This window comes from Oncorhynchus mykiss, chromosome 8 (genome assembly GCF_013265735.2).
Source record: "Oncorhynchus mykiss isolate Arlee chromosome 8, USDA_OmykA_1.1, whole genome shotgun sequence".
Classification (NCBI taxonomy): domain Eukaryota; kingdom Metazoa; phylum Chordata; class Actinopteri; order Salmoniformes; family Salmonidae; genus Oncorhynchus; species Oncorhynchus mykiss.
The window spans coordinates 22405251-22417721 of NC_048572.1; the positions used below are offsets into that span (position 1 = coordinate 22405251).

The 12471-nt window shown below is 42.5% G+C and overlaps 2 protein-coding genes across 2 annotated transcripts; one reads left to right on the forward strand and one right to left on the reverse strand.

The window, feature by feature from the left end:
- Positions 1–914: 914 nt before the first annotated feature.
- On the forward strand, positions 915–4607 carry LOC110529615 (lymphokine-activated killer T-cell-originated protein kinase homolog). Its single transcript, XM_021611972.2, has 7 exons — positions 915–1074; positions 1365–1555; positions 1643–1782; positions 1947–2116; positions 2746–2875; positions 3847–4020; positions 4213–4607. The coding sequence occupies exons 2-7, from the start codon at positions 1377–1379 to the stop codon at positions 4431–4433; spliced, it is 1014 nt and encodes a 337-aa protein (XP_021467647.2). The 5' UTR covers positions 915–1074; positions 1365–1376; the 3' UTR covers positions 4434–4607.
- A 146-nt stretch (positions 4608–4753) lies between these two features.
- Positions 4754–11154, reverse strand: LOC110529614 (N-acetyltransferase ESCO2). Its single transcript, XM_021611971.2, has 11 exons — positions 10849–11154; positions 10174–10215; positions 9168–10071; positions 8951–9038; positions 8795–8858; positions 8490–8640; positions 8250–8381; positions 7954–8043; positions 6658–6801; positions 5980–6164; positions 4754–5768 (listed from the first exon to the last, which is right to left on the reverse strand). Exons 1-11 carry the CDS (start codon positions 10992–10994, stop codon positions 5636–5638), a joined length of 2079 nt encoding a protein of 692 aa, XP_021467646.2. The 5' UTR covers positions 10995–11154; the 3' UTR covers positions 4754–5635.
- Positions 11155–12471: the final 1317 nt, after the last annotated feature.

Here is a 12471-nt window from a genome sequence, read left to right on the forward strand (position 1 = left end):
CCAAACATGAAAATTTAAGATAAATAAACTTTTTTTTAACTTGCGTAAACAGTCTGTGAGAGAGTGCAGAACATTTGCATACCCAAAGCTATCTTTTCTCCCCTTAGAACACACACCATATCAGTCAAGAAAAAGACACACGTGCATTGAACATAATTGTGGTTTATAAGAGAGATAAACAACACGGGTTTGACAAGTTGGCTCTGCATGAATCTCACATTTCAGTGCACTACAGTAGGCCTTCATTGATTTGGAATCTGATACTGTATATTATGGTACCACAGGACCATCCTCCTTGCTCAACACACCACTGGTGGTCACATCTACCTATTTATAACCTGTGGTCATGACATGCACTATACGTTTGTAAGATGTTTAATGTAGGTTAAAGCACTTTGGTGCATCTACATATACCCACCATCCACATAGACTGAAGGTCCACACAAACAACATACCTCTCTATTTAGCTCCTATGCCTGCCCTCTGCTGGTGTAATACATGTATTTTACTTGCATGCATATATATATATATATATATATATATATATATATATATATATATATATATATATATATATATATATATATATATATATATATATATATATTTTATCAAACCAGAAGCACCATTAGCTACATCATGACATTATATTATACACCAGTGTGTCCATGCCACTGACCTGTATTTCAAATAGTTGGTGGGCTCAATCTGAGCAGTGGAGGCTGCTGAGGGGAGGACGGCTCATAATAATAGCTGGAACGGAGCAATTAAGGTGCTACCAAACTCCTGTGGCTCAATCACTGTATACATCTATGGGCTACATATTCAGAGGGGGTGGGTTACAAATGCGGAACACACATTTCGGTTGAATACATTCAATTGTGCAACTGACTAGGCATTCACTTTCTCTTTTCATTACATATTTTAAAACGCTTTTTCATTTGACAGACGTGCCGTTTGTCCTTCTAGCGCGCCTGTACTTGACCTACGTAAACAATTTTTGAACGAAGGCTGGGCGCGTTTTCTGCAGGTTTTGTGATGAAGACATAGCTAGTAGCTACAAGACAGAAATTGGTAAGAAATAATAATGAGTGAATTTATCCCATTATGATTTAGTTACATAAAACGATCATAATCGTACGTTTGAGTAAATTAGCATGATCGCTAACTTTGGGTCCCTGCGATAACGTTAGATCACTGACGGTTGTTGAAGTTAGCCTAGCAGAATATGTAACTAACTGTTAAGGTATTACCGTCTATGAATGGGAAAACGTTCGCCTAGATCAGTGGCCTAGCCTTAGATAACACGTTAGCTAGCCAGTCAGCTGTGCTAGCATTGAACAATTATTTTACATCTGTCACAGATCTAGGAAAGAATGGATTCCACTATTGCCAGAGATGTGAATGGATTCAAGACGCCCTGCAAACCAGACAGGGTGAAGAGCCTTCTCTCTGGTAGCACTGCCAGTCCTAGAACTCCCATAACCATCCCTGCCTCCCCTTTCATGAAGAAACTGGGATGTGGAACTGGGGTGAATGTGTATCTCATGAACAGGTTTGTTTTGTTTAGCTTCTTCAATGTCACCCATGGTTTTGGTGTGTCACGAGTCATGACCATGTTCCCATGTGCTCGTTTTTTTAGAGTTGGTAAACTGAACCTGTCTCCATGGGCTGTCAAAAAGATCAACAACAAATGTGCCTCAAAGCAGGTGGGTGTCTACCAGAGACGACTCTGTGACGAGGCAAATATCCTGAAAGGCCTGCAGCACCCAAACATTGTTGGTAAGAATGAAAATGTTTTTTATTTTTTTACAGTGTAATGACCTATACTCTACATGAAAAGGGTTACCGTACTTGTACATATTATAAAGATTGTGTTGAACAAATCCCAGTCCATGCAATATTTGGTTCTTGATATCTGTATTAACAGCCATATGATTTGACAGGATTCCGTGCCTTCACCACTGCCAATGATGGCTCTAAGTGCCTGGCCATGGAGTATGGTGGGGAGAAGTCCCTGAATGACCTGATAGAGTGGCGAAGAGAGGAGGGCCTGAAGGCTTATCCAGCTGCCACCATTGAGAAAGTGGCCTTGCATGTGGCGCGTGGCCTACAGGTAACCTCATACTCATCTTTTGAACCCAGTTTACACCTGGTCTAGGTCCGGAAGGGGTGGGTAATTGAGCGTGCATGTAAACAGAAAGCTGTAATACCAGGAGTACTGTAAACTGTATAGGCTTTGATGTGATTATACAGATAGGCTAATTGATATGGATGGCCTTTATTCATTTCTCATGCTTTGGGGAAGTCGGCAAATGTAATGTAAGCAAATGTAATTGAAGATTGCTTTTATACATTTTCCCCAACTCAATCCTCCTCTGATGTGAATACAGACATGTGGTGAAGGGTCTTTGAGTTCCTCCTCTATTGGTGTTATTACAAAAACAATTTGAGGTTCACGATTTCAAATGTTCTGTAATCCCCTGAAGGGGTGTTTTTTTTAAGTGTCATTGCTGAGTGTAGATATCTTTAATTCATTGCCTAGCTATGACCAAATAAACTTTAAAAGCCACCATGAGAATCCCCTTAAATATCAATGTTCCTGTTTTCTCTTTCCCTCTCATTGTTCCCAGATGCTTCATGTTATTCCATCTTTTAATGCGAGTCAAACACATGACTGTACAATTGTTATAGAGGTATAGGAAGGAAACACTGAAATGTATATATTTTTTCCACTTTCTCCAGTACCTTCACAACGAGAAGAAGCTATTACATGGCGACATGAAGTCTTGCAATGTTGTCATCAAGGGTGACTTTGAGACTGTCAAAATCTGCGATGTGGGAGTCTCCTTGCAGTTGGATGAGAATATGAAAGGTAGATGTCACCATCTGAGCTGAATACATCCAATTAAACACTATGAAAAATAGGCATTACTTGGTATTTTGGTCGTTAGGCCTCGTTTCCCCATGTTGTCAGACAACCTGCCCTTTTCACTGTTAGTGTGAACCTGAGAAATTAGTCTGGTGTAAACCCTAATTATACTTTAACAAAGTACATTCCTACTAGCCTGGTTTAGGACTCTGGGAGTAATGCCAAACAGCTGTTGTTCCTGCAAAGTAGCCTGTAGATGATTTTCACAATGTTGCACGCATTCATGTCATGAGCCTAATGGAACAAATACCAAGGGCTTTCTTATAAACACAGCCTGGGAATTCATGGTAGTGATGCTGTAGGGAGGGGTATAGAGTAACAGGTGGTTTGCCATGTAAACAATGCCTGTTTTCATGAGGTCATGGAACCTCTCAATGAAAAGGACACAATCAATACAAGTGTATGTATTCTTGTATTTCAGAAATAGGCTTTAGGCCTAGGCAAAAGTGACTCATTCCGGGTGTCAAGTGAAATGCAATAAGAGTTTAGTTTACCTCAAACCAAATGCAGAAGAGCTAGAACTTTGTTTAATGCACATTAATCATTTTATATAGACTAAAATTGGTAATAGTTTCACCCTTTCATGCAGCTTGCTTGTAAATGCTTTGAGCAATGTGTGATTAATTATAGTTAAGAGATGTTAACACTGGCAAGAAAAAGGAAAGGGGATCAAAAATGTTTACAATATCTCCATTTCTGTTACTTAGGCTTCAAAGCAAATACATTCCTCTTTATTCTTCAATAGTTTCTTAAACATGTTCCCAACTTTAAGATCTTTACATTCTATTTTGGGATTTTCTGAGAACCACAAATAAACTGTTGGTCAAATATAAGAACTCCCAATATGCCTAAAAACCCTGGCTTCAATCACTGTATAACGTGTTTAAACCTATTCCTGTTTCTGCCTCTCTCAGTGAGTAACCCCAAAGCAGAGTACGTTGGCACTGAGCCGTGGAAGCCCAAGGAGGCTCTGGAAGAGGGAGGCGTGATCACGGACAAGGCAGACATCTTTGCCTACGGACTGACCCTGTGGGAGATGATGACTCTGGCCATGCCTCACTTGGAGATTGAGAACAGTGAGGAGGAGGGTAAGGAGAGTTCTCATACTCTGGCTGTATTTGAATCTAGAGCTCTTTTTAAAAGGCTATTTCTCTTACGTTAACTTGTTTTCGATAATTACTTCATAAGATCTGAGATTTGTCACTGTTTGTCAAACAATATCACTTGCTCAATGATTGCTTAAATATAAAAGTTTATTGTAAAATTACTTCTCTTTTTAGATGTCTCAATGGATGAGGATGACTTTGATGAGGATGCTTACTATGAGAGGTTGGGCACCCGACCGGCGCTGGACTCTGAGAGTCTTGGGGGAGCCTACCAGAGAATGGTGGAGCTCTTCTGGCTCTGCACGGAGGAGAATCCACAGAAACGCCCGTCGGCTGCCCAAATAGTTCAGGTTCTGGAGTCCAACATGCAGGCGGACGTCATTGTCATAGACTGATCAGTTAGACTAGTCTCATCTTATTCAAACCATACTGTAATGTTGACTAGTCTTGTTTTCGTATCCAGAAACCTTTCCTGTTTGTCTTGACTTGTATGTATGCAATGTACTGTACTCTTAGGTGAATTGTAGTAAACAAAATGTCTCAGTAAATTTATAAACAATTTAAAGAAGCTGCTTTTCTAAAGACTAATACTTCAGCATTTTAGTAGTGTCATGTGTTCATGTCAAACTGATGTGGGCATACATTGTGCAGCACAATCTGAAACTGAAGATGTAATGTAAAATATAGGAAGGAATTCTCAGTTGAAGCAGTCAGATTGTTAATGATCATGCAGTTAAATTAATATGCTTAGATGCTCATCGTCATTAAGACTAGCCTGACTGAAATTGTATCTTTATCAACTTAACTGTTATACACTGAACACATGCAACATGCACAAAGCTTCTCTCAAATTTTGTGCACAAAGGTGTTAGGTGAATGGATTCTCAAAGGAGAAATTCTGACATGTGGCATATTAAGAAGCTGATTAAACGGCATGATCATTACACAGGTGCACCTTGTGCTGGGGACAAGGCCACTTTAAAAGGTGCAGTTTTGTTGCAACACATGTCTCAAGTTGAGGGAGTGCACAATGGCATGTTGACTGTAGGAAAGTGCACTAAATCTGTTTCCGGGGAATGTCAATTTCGCTACCATAAGTACCAACCGCTATTTCGCTACCATAAGTACCAACCGCAGACCAAATGTAACTACACCAGCCCAAAATCTTTGAATGTTGCGTTTTTATATTTTTGCTCAGTACAGATATTTAGCTCACAATGCGTTTCTGTAAGTAGCAGCAGCACACAACGGTTAGTTCTATTGCTGACAAACTACTCTACCCAAAATGCACCTGTTTCACTAGAAGACCGCAGCATGACATGTATTTTCCAAGAAATTGTGATTCTGAAGTGTGATAAGAGGTAATGATTTTATTCAAACTATGTAGAAGAGATCAATCGCCATCTCTTCAAAGTAAGTTACTACATATTGTCCAGTTTAGCATTCTCTATGAAATGGGCTTTAAAATGTGTGATTAGAAATGATGGATGTATGTCCATTTAAAAGTGGTGACGGTAGTGTGATAATGTAAATGTATATTTTCCTACGTTTAACACACTCATTAAAAGACCAAAATATGTCAAATGTAATTTCAGCCTTAACCAATGAAATTGTAGACCATAAACGCAGGCGTCTCGCAGTACTTTGTGGCGAACAGTTTGCCATCTGGGGTAGGGTCAGAGAAGGCGATTTCCTCCTTGGTCAGGTGGCCCCCATACATAAAGGAGTTTCTGAAATGACAGAAATACATTCATTAAAATGGGATATGACCTTTCCTGGTTAAATCAGGAATAACTCAGTTTATATATCACTGAAACGAATGCACCCTCAAACCAGTAGCTATCCACATTTTCCATTGTTGTGCAGACCACATCCCTTACATTAACAACATCCATTTATCTCAAGTCGTTAGCACTACCCAACCTGTAATAATTCTCTTACCGGACGGTGTCGAGCATCCTTGTGGCGATGCCCTTCCTACGGGCCAGGCTGAACACCCAGATACGGCTGACCCCACAGATGGCCTTCTCTGGGGTGATAGAGCAGCACCAGACCCTGTGGTGCTCCATGAAATCCTCCTTGGTCATGTCCTTAGTCTGCTCTGGCTGCTCCAGCACTCTGAAGCCCTGGAAACAAAGGTCAAGATAGCCCAATCATTCATCAGTCACTCAGCTAAATATCCCTGTAAGATAGCAATCCACTCACCAACAACACCTAGTTAGAAAGTGAGAATAACCAACCAAGTGTGTTTACAAAGACTTGATTGAATCTCCTTGAGAACTCCCCTATTGGTAGTTATCTGTCATATGTGCTCTGCCATGAGGCATCAGATGACCATCCCGTCACTGGCCCTCATGAACACAGAGTTGACAGCAGAAATGACCGTGCACTAAAGCTCACGTCTGATTCTATCTGAGCGTATATTAGTTAATTTCTTGATAAATCAAACTTCATCTTTCGCAAGCACGCGACCGGAAATTAACATTATCACAGGCCTTTACGTCACCATAGTCGGGTAAAATACTCCTGATCCATTACTGGAAAACCTACCATGTTTGGAGCGTGACACATTTGAACAGAGCGAAAAAGTTTAGCAGCACTGGAGAAAATAGATTTTACCTGTCGTATGTGCTCTGCAATGAGGCAGCCGACAACCATCCTGTCACTGTTCACAAACAGATAGGTTTTAGCCTGGCTGGGGCAGCTGAGGGACACTTGCTGGAAGCCCAACTCGTTGTCAGCAAGTTGCCTCACATCTTCTGCCTGATAAACATTAAGCATGAACAAGTGGGTTCAGAATTCCATTCACACCAAATGCATAAACACAAACTGATGTGATTGATACAGTTGTGGAAAAAAATATTGGCATCCTTGCACTTTTCTTAAATAATTCACAATTTCTTCTAAAATAAGTTGAAGTTGCAAACTTTAGTTCCCCACACCTCAACATTGCAGAAACAATTTTATTTTTGTAAACTTAAGTTTACAATTTTAAATTTAGAAAATAAAGACAAATGGCATGGACAAAATTATTGGCACCCCAGCTAGTACATGGTTGCACAGCCTTTGGCCAAGATAGAAGCATTTGTTGGCAGTTGTTCATCAATGAGCTTGCTGGACCATTCTACTAGCAATTTGGCCCACTCTTAAGCAGCAAACCGCTCTAATTCTTCAATGTTTGAGGTTATGCCCTCCACCAACTGCTGTTTTCAGCTCTCACCATAGGTTATAGAAATGACAGAACAGTCCAGCGCTTCTTGAACCAATTCTGTGCTTTTGATGTGTGTTTGGGGTTGTTGTCCGGCTGGAAGACCCACAACCTTCAAAAAGGGCTTCAGAGTGCTGGAGCAGCCAGAGGACATGACCAAGGAGGATTTCAGACCGTTTTTGGATTAAACATTGCAATCCAAAACACATTTATAATCTGCTGAACAGAGGCAGCTAAGCAACCCCACAGCATTATCGAAACCTTCCCCATGTTTGACTGGGAGGATGGTGATCTTTTCTTTGAATGCTTCATTTGGCCGTTGGTAAACATAGGAACACTCTGACCGAGGAACATCTAAGCCTTATTGAACTTCTCAATAACCCACCTAAACAAGCCTAAATCCTGGGGAAATATTCTGTGGACCAATTAAACACAATTAAAGCTCTTTGGCAATAACGATCAGCGTTTACTGACGACCAAATGAAGCATTCAATGAAAATAACACCCTCCCTACAATCAAACAAAGGGGAGGTTTGATAATGCTGTGGGGTTGCTTTGCTGTCTCTGTTACTGTGGGCCATGAATGTGCGCAAGGAGCTTTGTAGACCAATGTTCAACCCAGGGTCCAAAAACTGTCTCTGATGAAGGTTGTGGGTCTTCCATTTTAGAAGAAAGGGAATTATTTAAGAAAAGTGCAAGTACTGTACCTTTCTGACAGCGTATTTTGGATCATCTGGTAGAACCAGAATGATTTTTCCATCCCAGAAATCTGCTACCACCCTCTCTTTCTTCCAGCCCTGGGAACGAGAAGGAAACATTGATTAAGCAGCCGTCAGAAATCAAGAGAGAGAGAGAGTGGTCAGTTACATTTTCCCCCCACTAAACCATGGCAGAGGATTTGGCTAAGCTTTTGTGGAAAAAATAATGAGCCACTCTAAAAGCAACATCCTTAGGGCAACTTGTACACATCAGTAGGAGGGAGGAAACGCCTGGGCGTACGCACCACAAACGTAATACTGTCCAGAAAACGCTTATGGAACTGTGTGTGCTGGAAGTTATCTTCCAGGCTGTCTGCACTGTAGATCATGCCACATGACCCACACGTGGTGGCCCCAAACTGCTTCTGGCCTGCATCCTGAGGTAAACACAGAGCATTAGCAGAGCTCACAGATGGCAGGGAGCGAGGTTACAGTCATCATCAACATTTCCATCCATTAATCTGTCCATCAAAGGATTTACTTACAATGATGAGTTGATCATCAGCCTCAGCCTGTTTATTCATATCTCTCTTCTTCCTGGCTCTTCTCTCTTTAGCAGCAGAGGGAATGGGGTGACCAAGGGAAGAGGGGGTGCTGCAATTCATTGGAGAGGCCTGAGCTGCTTTCCTCTGGGGCCTACAGGGAGAAAATAAACATTATAATAAATGCATATACACTCCCGTATACAGTGTTACAACTACTTGACCATGTGCGAGACTGTAAATAATTTCCTCCCTGGAGGGCAGTAAACCATTTTAGCTGAAAATAAACAGAAGTGGTTTTTGCCTACCTCTTTGATTCAGATCCAAAGATTGTACACACAGCTGAGGATTCTACAGAATCGGCTAAGGAGTCTAAAGGGGAGAGAGAAATCATAAATGAAAAAGACATTTGATTTGAAGTAAAAACATATGAATGATAATTGACCAATGACAAAAAAAACTACCTTTGACTGGACTGCTGATACAGGTTAATGGGCTAATATCACTGAGATCAAACACTGCATGAGAGCCTGCATCCGTGATAAAGTCCTCCTACAAACAGTGAAAGAACAATATATTAAAATGTAGTATGTCTACACTATGCTTTGTTAATTATTTCCCCATGGGATTAACAGACATTGAGATTCAGGCTAAACACGTTTCCAGTGATATACAGCTCACATGAGTGTTTATTTCTGGGGATCCTGAACATGTGGGAGACAAAGATATGTTTAACACAATGCTGACATCCTTGCTCATGCCATATTTCTCTGCTATAGCTCTGGGTGAGAGGGCCTCAGGTGACCCTGGACTCTTTAGCAAATCCTGGACACTGGGTGGAGACTGCAGCTCTTCCTGCAGTTTCTTCACTACAACAGCACATCGCTTTGGAGATGGGGCTTTTTGTTTTTTTTCTTGTTTTCCCTCTGACGCATGAACCAGAGCATTTGTTTTCTCAAAACTCAAAGCTGGCTTGGTAGATTTCAGGGCAGACTTTTTGTACATGGAGGCTGGCTTTTTTCCTGTGCTGAAAAAGGCAGCCCCAACGAAGATCTTAGGCTTGGGCTTAGACTTTAAACCACCGAAGGTCAAGGGAATGCCTTTTTTCGGCTCCACTTGCTTTGTGCTGGTGGGTGCTTTAGGCTTTGAGGAATTGATCAGGCTTGATTTGAAGTTGCCGTTTCCCTTTAAGCCAGTCTTCATTCTGTGTACATCGGACACTTTCTTGACCTTATTACTGTTAATCATCCTCTTTTTCTCAGCATCCGTCAGTATTCCATACGGATCCACAGTGGTCAGCCTTGGCAGTGATTTGGTCTCATTCAGCATCTTCCTCTCCAGGGGTGTCAGGTACAAAGGATTGCGTTTACCATAGAAGGACCCTGTAACCACAGCAGGCTGGAATGGAGAGGCTCTCTTCTGAGCAATCTTTAGGGGAGATGGAGCTGGTGATCTCTGAGGGGATGGGCAGTTCTCCTTCTCCTGGTGTCTGGCTGACATCTTCTTTAGTGGAGACTGGTGCAGCCGGGGTGACTTTCTTTTCAGGGGAGATCCTCCATCCTTGACAGGCCTTTCGGCTGGGCGACTACAAATGTTGTAGTAGAATAATATGGATGTTAGTCAATGTTATATGCATGATTGATTGATTTAACAAATATGATGGACTAATGCACATCTTGTAACGCACCTGTGCTTCCTCGTAGTACTAGGCATCATGTTTCTAACTTCACTGGAAGAATAAATAGCATCAGTAAATGAACCATGCATAATCAGTTAGCATAACAACAATAATACATTATAATTGAAATGCAAACATAATGTAATTTAAACACTGAACAGTTATTGTTAAATATCTTGACGCTAAATATTTGTGAAGATAGCAGTCTCTGCCAGCCAGGGTTCAGTGGCTGAGTGAATAATATTTGGAGGGATCATCATGGATTGCCATAAATACCCAGCTACAACACTGTCTGGCAAACATACCAACGTTAGTAGCTAACGTGAAGTGATCAAACTTGCCAGCAACTTTTTACCAAGAGGTTACTAAACTAATTTTAGGTAGAAGTTTGCTAGATACTCGTTTTTGTGCCTGACAGGATTCTTAATTTAGCGTACAGAGTTGAAGTGCACACAGGGGTGTATTCATTATGCCTGTTTTGCAACAGGAACCATTTAAGTTTTGCTACGACGGTAGGTCCCTCGCAGTTTCGCTGTTTGCGGTCCCGATTGGTTCTTAAACGGTTACAAAACGTAATGAATACACCCTAACAGTAGCTGACTTTCAAAATCAAAACGTCATGCCATCTAAACACTTTTGCTAACTGACTTTAATCAAATACATTGTTTTTTCACAAACACATACCAAGCAGACGTTATCCACAACGTAACAAAGTTAGAAAGTTGTGGAACTGTGGTTTGTTTGCCACAACCAGCGTTCTGTTTCCCCGCGGTTCTTTCACAGACTGTTTTGAATAGCGCGCGCCTCTTTGCAAAACAGTTACCCAACATCACTTAAGCGGAAACAGCGACGACTTCCGTGTCAACTTTCAGCACAGTTATCACGAACTCTGTGCTTATCTCGTTATGATGCACATGTATTTTCAGGTTTGAAAAAGTTGCTTCCATTCATGCAGGATGGTGTTTTACTCACGAGTGCAGGTGAGAAGCTGAGCTTGTCTTTTAGCTGGCTAACCCGTACATAGTTAACGTTAGGTAGTTAGCAGTTGAGCTAACTAGAGAATCTTCTTGAATCGTTTTGTTAACTAACAACGTTTGATGTCTTGTGAGAGAGCTTTCATGTCACATACTCAAAATAGTTTGTTTTTGTTTACATTCAGGCCAACAGTTCAGTCTGCCTTCTCCCTACAGTTTTCAGCCATTAACGTTAGTTTCGCCCACGACTGGCTCATGTTAACTACAATCCCGAAGCTGTTTTAACGTTTAGAAACGTCAATAATCATAGTTTGCAATATGGCATTTGAAACATATGTCCCTTTGATCAGCGAGAAAGACTCCTTCAAATTAAAAAAAGACACACTTACTGTAGCAGTCATACACAGATCCATGTCTGGCTGGGGCAATCCCATCTTCCAGCTGCTCCCCAGAGCACATTTGCTCATTACCGCAGGGCTGACAGTCTAGAGCAGACCGATAAGGTTTGTGGGGACCAGGAGACCCTGAGACGGTTCATACCGCCTCCTCAGGCCCCGGGTCCAAGGCAGACGGATTGTTGCCACCCACCTGCACCCGAACGACGGTGGAGTCCATCTCCTGCCCCATCGCCTTGTGCTAAGGGTCGACAGCGGGGAGGGGCACATCGTGAGGTGAAGCAACAGCTTGTTTTTCCCACGTGGGTCTTCCCTGGTTTTTGCAGAGGTACTGGGTAATTTATCCCTCACCGGGTTCCTATTCCTAAAAGCGGGTCACGACATAAGCTCTCCCAGGGCTCCGTGGCCTTGTTGGCTTGGCTGAGCTTATGGCTTGTCTTTGTGACAGGTGTGATGGTGTCCACCGTCACCGCCATTGGGACGTGCTTAGGGGACCCATGCGCTCGGGGTGCCAGAGGAGAGGCTGGCCCCGGCAGGTCATCTGACACACCCTTCCTCTGCTTCTTCTCCCGGTCTCCTTCTCTGGGCTCTGGGACGTCTAGCGTCTGTACGCGCAGCGCACGTACCTGGCATCCTAAATGTGGCAGCAGATATGCTCTTGAAGGAGGGCCCGCCACCTTGGGACTGGAGCCTACATCCCCAGGTGGTGCAGCACCTGTGTGACAAATTCGGAAGGGCGCAAGTGGACCTGTTTGCCTCCTTGGACAATGCACACTGCCACCTGTGGTACTCCGTGTCGGAGCCACCAGGGGCTCTGGGCTTGGATGCTCTGGCTCACAATTGGCTAGGGCTGGAGCTTACGCATTCCCCCCTTTTCCCCTGATCCAGGCTGTGCTGGACAGGACCAGGATGGCAGAGCATCGTCTGCTGCTGGTGGC

Excerpts from the sequence above, each read along its gene's own strand:
- LOC110529615 (XM_021611972.2), top strand. The coding sequence starts at position 1,377 with ATGGATTCCACTATTGCCAGAGATGTGAATGGATTCAAGACGCCCTGC. Across the intron at positions 1,556-1,642 it reads AATGTGTATCTCATGAACAG|AGTTGGTAAACTGAACCTGT; the intron begins GTTTGTTTTGTT and ends TCGTTTTTTTAG. Across the intron at positions 1,783-1,946 it reads GCAGCACCCAAACATTGTTG|GATTCCGTGCCTTCACCACT; the intron begins GTAAGAATGAAA and ends ATGATTTGACAG.
- LOC110529614 (XM_021611971.2), bottom strand. The coding sequence starts at position 10,994 with ATGTTGGGTAACTGTTTTGCAAAGAGGCGCGCGCTATTCAAAACAGTC. Across the intron at positions 10,216-10,848 it reads TTGTGGATAACGTCTGCTTG|TGAAGTTAGAAACATGATGC; the intron begins GTATGTGTTTGT and ends TTATTCTTCCAG. Across the intron at positions 6,802-7,953 it reads CAAAATACGCTGTCAGAAAG|GCAGAAGATGTGAGGCAACT; the intron begins GTACAGTACTTG and ends AATGTTTATCAG.